A 7,500-nucleotide genomic window follows, 5' to 3' on the forward strand; every position below is an offset into this window, starting at 1 on the left:
CTTTTTTCCTCTCATCTAAATTGGAGGAAAGTAGAGAAGGGAGGAGGGGAGATAAGGAGAGAAGAAGAGGAGGAGGAGGAGGAGGAGGAGGAGGGGAAAGTGAGATAAAAAGTGGAGATACTGTGTAAATATGGAGAGAGAGAGAGAGAGAGAGAGAGAGAGAGAGAGAGAGAGAGAGAGAGAGAGAGAGAGAGAGAGAGAGAGAGAGAGAGAGAGAGAGAGAGAGAGAGAGAGAGAGAGAGTATAAAGATTTTCCATTCCTCTTCTCAATCCTCTTTCAAACACACTTTATGCAGAATCAAATGCTTATTGGGCGGGATTTTGGCGTTGGGCTATTTCAGGGCTATTTTTGGGAATTTTTGGCTATTTCTGGGTAATTTTTGGCTATTTTGGGCTATTTCTGGGCTATTTTGTGGCTATTATGTGGCTATTTGGGGTTATTTCGGCTATTTTTGGGCTATTTTGGGCTGGTTTGTATATATATTTTGGGCTATTTTTGGGCTATTTTTCGGTTATTTTGGGGCTATTTTGGGCTGTTTTGGGGGTGCGTCAGGTAGCGGCCAAGGATTTCCCGCCCAACGCAGAACGAATAATCTTTAATATATCGAAGTGGACGTCTTTAGAAGTGGGTTATTTATGGTCATTTTCATGGGTATTGTGCGTGTGTGTGTGTGTGGAGGGGGGGGGAGGGGGTGAAGGCTGATCTCTCTCTCTCTCTCTCTCTCTCCTTCCATTTTTCACTTCAATTTCGTTTTCTTTTCTTTCCTTTCCTTTCTTTTCCTTTTCTTTTCTTTTCTTTTTCCTTATTTCTACTTTAAGATGGAAAAAAGACACACGGAGAAAATAGAGAATGGAGGAGGAGGAGGAGGAGGAGGAGAAGGGGAGAGAAAGTTGCATAAGTATTGTTTCAGAGGTTAAGAAGGAGAGGAGGAGGAGGAAGAAGGAGAGGAGGAGGAGGAGGAGGAGCCAGGGAGAGAGAGAGACAGCGAGAGGGAGAGAGAGAGAGAGGTAAAAACAAAGGAAGGAAGAGAAAGAAAGGGAGGGAAAAGGAGGGGGAGAGAGACTGCAAATGAGTGTTCTTCGTCAGTTAAAGGGCTGGGAAAGTTTACATAAATAGAGTGTAAAAGAAAACTTAAATCAAGGTAATACTAAGTTATTTTCCCCCATTTAAACTTCGAGCGAACACCTTGCGCACGAAGCCCCAGGTAATGGCGGTTTATTTATACTCTCCCACCTGTTATTTTGCTCTGATGGGGAGGAATGGACGCAGAGGGAAGAGAATACAAAGGAACACAAAATAAGAACAAACAACAGCTGGTCCTAACGAGGCTGTTTGTGACAAGCTACACTAACTATCTATTTAAAGATGGAAGATGAAGGACAGCAGAGGCGAAGGAGGAGAAGAAGGAGGAGGAGGGAAAGAGGAAGGGAGGAAGAGGGGGAGAGGGAGGAGAGAGAGAGAGAGAGGAGAGAAGAGAGAGAGAGAGAGAGAGAGAGAGAGAGAGAGAGAGGAGAGAGAGAGAGAGAGAGAGAGAGAGAGAGAGAGAGAGAGAGAGAGAGAGAGAGAGAGAGAGAGAGAGAGAGAGAGAGAGAGAGAGAGAGAGAGAGAGAGAGAGAGAGAGAGAGAGAGAGAGAGAGAGAGAGAGAGAGAGAGAGAGAGAGAGAGGTGTGGGAGTGAAATGGGAGGAAAGAGGGGGGATAAGAAAGGAGATGGAGAAGAGAGAAATGGAAGATGGAAATGAATAGGAGAGGGAAAGAAGAGAAAAAGGGAGGAGAGGGAGAGGAGAAGAGAAGAGAGGATGAAGAGGAGAGGGAGAAGAGTGAAAGCGGGAAGAAGGGAGAAGGGAGAAAGGAAAAGGAGAGGAGAGGAAAGGAGGGAGAAAAGAAGAACGAAGAGGGTAGAAGATGGGAAGAAGAGGAGAGAAGAAAGAGAGAGAGAGGAGGGAATGAAAAGAAAAAAAAACGTCAATATGAATCTATTTATAGAAAGAAAAAGAGAAAGAGAGAATGACAGAAACGAAGGGAGGAAGAGGGGAAGGAGAAGAGAAGGAAGAGGGTACAAGATGGAAAGAAGAGAAGGGAAGGAAAAAGAGAGAGAAAGCAGGGAATGAAGAAAAAAAATGTGTCGAGATGAATTTATTTAAAGAAAGAAAGAAAAAAAAAATGATTGACTGAGACGAAATCCAGAAACTGACGTCAAATTTATAGAAAAACAAAACAAAAACAAAACAAAAAATACAAAAATGGGAAAAAAAGGAGAAAAAACATTAGGACAAAAAAAAAATACACATACAAAACGAAAATTTAAACTTTCCCTAAAAAAAAGAAAAAAACAGGAAAAGAAAAGAAAAAGAAGGAGAAAGAAAAAAACATGAGGACAGAAAAACAAAAAAATATTACACACATACAAAACAAAAATTAACCTTTCCCTAAAAATAAAATAAAAACAGGAAAATTAAAAAAAGGGAAAAAAAAGATATCACCCCAAAACAGATAATAAAAACAACAACAGGACAAATAAAAACAACAGTGGATGAAATAGGAATAGTTTTGACGTTTTTTTTTTCTTAGGCCTACCCTTGACTGCCCTTGCCTCCCTTGCTATTTATAACGAGAAAAAAGATGAAGAAAACATAAGTACTGGCCTAACCTTAACCTAACTCTCTCTCTCTCTCTCTCTCTCTCTACCTTTTTTTTCTCTCTCTCTTCCTTCTCTTTCTTCCTCGTCTCCTCCTCCTCCTCCTCCTCTTTATTCTCCTGTCTGGACTCTCTCACTCCCACTCTGACCTCTTCTTCCTCCTCCTCCTCCTCCTCCTCCTCCTCCTCCTCCTCCTCGCCCTTATCCTCCCTTCAATCCTCATTCCCTGGGTTGATTTGACCTGGATAGTCTGTTCCTTTCCCTCCCTTCCCTCCCTCACTTTCCTCCCTTTCCTCCAGTCTGGCCGAGGGAGGGGAGGATGATTGATGAGGGGAGGAAGGAAGAGGGAGGGAGGGAGAGAGAGAGAGCGAGAGCGAGAGAGAGAAGGGCAGTGGCTCTATTTTTTCATCAATGTCATCCTTGTTAATAAAGAGAGAGAGAGAGAGAGAGAGAGAGAGAGAGAGAGAGAGAGAGAGAGAGAGAGAGAGAGAGAGAGAGAGAGAGAGAGAGAGAGAGAGAGAGAGAGAGAGAGAGAATTTTATTTCATTTGCTTTATTTCCTTTCTCCTCTTTTCTCTCTCTTTCTTCTCTCTCTTCTCTTTTCTCTTTCTTTTCTTTCCTTTGCTCTCTCTCTTTTTTTCTCTTCTCTCTTTCTCTCTCTCTCTCTTCCTCTTTCTCTCTCTCTCCTCTTCTATGATCCTTCTCTATCTCTTTCCTCTATCTACTTTCCTCTTTATCTCTCCATTTATCTCCTCTGTCAGTCTATCTCCTCTTCCTCTTTCTCTTCTCTTCTGCTCTTTACAATCTCCTCTTAATCTTCTTCCTTTATCTCTCCTTCCTTCCTCACCTTTCTTGTCACATATTTTCCTTTCCCTTTCCTTCTCCTTCTCCTCCTTCTCCTCCTCCTCCTCCTCCTCCACGCGAGTAAAGTGAATTAGAGAAGTAAATTAGATCACAATACATATATAGATATTTTCTAAGTGACTGTGAATGCCTCGTCAGGGTCTGTTGGAAGAGGAGGAGGAGGAGGAGGAGGAGGAGGAAGAAGGTACCCGCATCTTAAAGGGGCATTTGTATTGGTTTCGAGGAGGAGATGGAGGAGGAGGAGGAGGAGGAGGAGAAACATAGGTTGGCTTATACAGAGGTGAGTGAACCCATGATTTGGAGGAAGAATATGGAGGGAGGAGGTAAAGAATGGAGGGAAGTAGGGAAAGAAGGTAGGGAGATAAGGGAAAAGGGAAAGGGAGGAGAAGCCGGAGAAATGGAGGGAGTGATAAGGAATGAGAGGGAGAGAAGAAGAAAGGGAGGGAAAGAGAGAAAGGAATAGAAGGAGAGGAAGAAGGGAGAGAGGAATTGAAGGAAGGAAAGATGGAAAGAGAGAAGAGAAGAAGAAAGGGAGGGAATAAAAGACAGGGAAAGAAAGGAAGGAAGGGAGAGAAAGGGAGACAGGGCATGAAAGAAAGAGATGAGGGAAGGGAGGGAGGAAAGGAGGGAGGGAGGAAAGGAGGGAGGGAGGGTGTGATGTCTGTCTAGTGACTGGGCCCACGTCAGGGAGGGAGGGAGGGAGGGAGGCTGAGGGGAAAAGGTGGGGTGGGAGAGAGAGTGACGCAGGGCTGGCGGGGAGAAGCCGTGGGGGGCGTTAGCTGAGGGGGTGTGCGGGGTGAGGGGAGATGATGAGGGGAGGGCGTGGGGAGAGGGTGTGGGGGGTGCTGGGGTGTGGTGAGTATGGTGAGGGTGTTGGGAGGGGGGCGGTGCACTATACTTACCGGGTCAGGCGGGGCACGTGAGGGGTGGTGCGAGGGTGATGGGGGGGGCATGTGTGCGTGAGGGGGGCGGTGGGGGGGGTGGGGGGGCCATGGGGGGCCGGGTACTCACCAGGGAGGGGTCCGGCGCGGCGGGCTGCCAGGGCGTGAAGGAGGGCAGTCTGGAGTCGGCGGGCAGCAGCGGCCCCACGAAGCCCTGCTGGCTGTACTGCACGGAGCCGCCCCGCATGCTCCGGGGGGACATGGCGGGGGGCTCGCCGCGGGGCTTGTGGCCCAGCGGGTACACGTCCTTGGTGGCGCGGAGGGCGAGGGCCACGGGGCGGGGGTCGGGGCCCTCGGAGGCCATGATCCTTATAAGGTTGTCCATGCTGCCTTTGGAGGACTGGTTGGGGCCGCGCGTGGCCGCCACCATCCGCCGCAGTTGGTTGAACCTGTTGCGTCGGTCTCCCGGGCCGAGGAGGGAGCGCACCTTGTCGAAGGGGCTGGGCGAGTGGCCTTTGGCGGGGAGGTAAGGCCTCTGGGTGCCGTAGATGGCCATGGAGTATGGCTTGGCCTCGGGCGCGAAGGGGATGAGCCTGCCGTAGGTGGGGTGCTGCGTGCGGCGCGGCAGCTGGTTGGTGGTGGTGGCCCGCCGCGCCTCCCGCTTGCTCAGCCGCCACATCTCCCGCAGCTCCTCGCAGGACGGCTCGCCCCGCCGCCTGTAGCCCGGCACATACTGGTTGAACTCGAGGTCACGTTTGCTGACGCCCACGTCCAGAGCGTCCGTGGCGTCCGTGTCAGGGTGGGCGCAGGCCAGCCCCGCCAGGGCCAAGAGGGCAGCCGCCAGCAGACCGCCGAGCATCCTGGGGCCCCGGTCACTGCCGGCACGCCATGCACACACCTGGAACACACACCTGGCTGTTAGGCGGCACACACACACACACACACACACACACACACACACACACACACACTAACAAACTAACACATTAACACACACACACACACACACTCACACACACAGACAGAAAGACAGACAGACTGACACACACACACACACACACACACACACACACACACACACACACACACACACACATACACAGTCAGCCAGCCATCCTTCACCTGTCTCCCGCACCTGCCCGCTCCCGCCTCGCCGCTGCTCACCTGAGGCCGAACAGGACTGCGTGGCGGCGGCGGTGGTGGCGAGCGAAGTTGAGTCATGGCTCGCCGGGACGCACAACACAAAGCACACGCCCCCGCACTCCTACACCCACGCCCACGACACGCTACTTGCAACGAGCGGGGGCTGAAAGGTCCACGGCTGATGCAAGGTATAGAGCGACGCGGGAAATTCAGGGAAAACAAACCCGTGACATTTTGCGTTCAAGGGTCACTTCTTAGGCCCTGACACACGGCCTTCCCACGTCTTGCACTCAGTCACATGTTTGGCAGGTGTGGCGTCCCTTGTACAGGTGTGGGGAGGGATGTCACTTGGGAAACAGGTGTGGGGAGATATGCAGCCCTCAGAAAACAGGTATGGGAAGGTGTGAAGGTATGGGGGAGGTGAGGAAGTGTAAAGATCCTTGAAAGCACAGTAAATGGAAGAGAGAAAGAGAGAGAGGAAAAGAATGAAGGAGAGGAAGATGAAGAAGAAAACTAAGGGAAAGACAGAGAAAGGAGAATAGGAAGATGCAGATAAGAATAAGAGGAAGAAAAGTAGAAAGGCTAAAGAAAAAAGGAATATAAGAAGATGCAGAAACTATAGAGGAAAGAAAAATGATGAAAAGTAAGACAGAAAAGGGGAAAAAAATGAGAAATACAGAGGAGAGGAAAAGAAGAAAGGTTAAAGAGAGAGGGAAAGAAGAGAGGAAGGAAAAAGAAGAAAGGTTAAAGAGAAAGGGAAAGAATAGAGGAAGGAAAAAGAAGAAAGATTAGAGAGAGACGAAATGACGAAGATGCAAAAAACAGTAGAGAGGAAAGAAAAGAAGAAAGATTAGAGAAAGGAAACGACGTAGATATGGCGCGTGGGTGTATGCTAGTTAGTTAAGGAAGGGCGTGGGCTGGCGTGTAGGCTGTGTGGCGTGGGTGAGAGAGAGAGATGGAGGGAGAGAGGGAGAGAAAACTCGTGTGTGTCTCAGAGCGCATGTGTAAAGACTGAGGCAAGGAGGAAAACTCATGTCCAAACTTTCCCTCACCTCCTCCTCCTCCTCCTCCTCTTCCTCCTCCTCCTCCTCTTCCTCTTCCTCTTCCTCCACGTCTACGCATGCTCGGGGTACAGCGGGCACCTCTCAACGGAAATATACGCACGCACACACACACACACACACACACACACACACACACACACACACACACACAGGAAGAGGTACAGATAGACAGATTTACACACACACACACACACACACACACACACACACACACACACACACACACACACACACACAGGAAGAGGTACAGATAGACAGATTTACATACACACACACACACACACACACACACACACACACACACACACACACACACACAGGAAGAGGTACAGATAGACAGATTTACACACACACACACACACACACACACACACACACACACACACACACACACACACACACACACACACACACACACACACACACACACACACACACACACACACACACACACACACACACACACACACACACACACACACACACACACACACACACACACACACACACACACACACACACACACACACAGGAAGAGGTACAGATAGACAGATTTACACACACACACACACACACACACACACACACACACACACAGGAAGAGGTACAGATAGACAGATTTACACACACACACACACACACACACACACACACACACACACACACACACACACACACACACACACACACACACACACAGGAAGAGGTACAGATAGACAGATTTACATACACACACACACACACACACACACACACACACACTTACGCACACATATATATCAAAGCCTCTACGTATATTACGACGATGCTCTTTTTTTCTTTTTTTTTCTTTTTTTTCTTTATCTTGCTGGCAGTGATGCGGGACTAAGCTGGCACTCTCTCTCTCTCTTTCTTACGTTCTCAAAAGAAGA

The 7,500-nt window shown here is 48.9% G+C and overlaps 1 protein-coding gene across 3 annotated transcripts in view; it reads right to left on the reverse strand.

The window, feature by feature from the left end:
- Positions 1–7,500, reverse strand: part of LOC126985564 (uncharacterized) — an 89,534-nt gene that overhangs the window by 17,797 nt on the left and 64,237 nt on the right. For 2 of the 3 annotated variants that reach the window (XM_050840707.1, XM_050840709.1), the window contains exon 2: positions 4,513–5,280. In XM_050840707.1, the coding sequence (XP_050696664.1) occupies positions 4,513–5,280 (768 nt within the window). Of the gene's footprint in view, positions 1–4,512; positions 5,281–5,546; positions 6,456–7,500 lie in introns of those variants that run through there. The other variant, XM_050840708.1, reaches the window with a different exon arrangement.

This window comes from Eriocheir sinensis, chromosome 59 (assembly GCF_024679095.1).
Source record: "Eriocheir sinensis breed Jianghai 21 chromosome 59, ASM2467909v1, whole genome shotgun sequence".
Lineage (NCBI taxonomy): Eukaryota > Metazoa > Arthropoda > Malacostraca > Decapoda > Varunidae > Eriocheir > Eriocheir sinensis.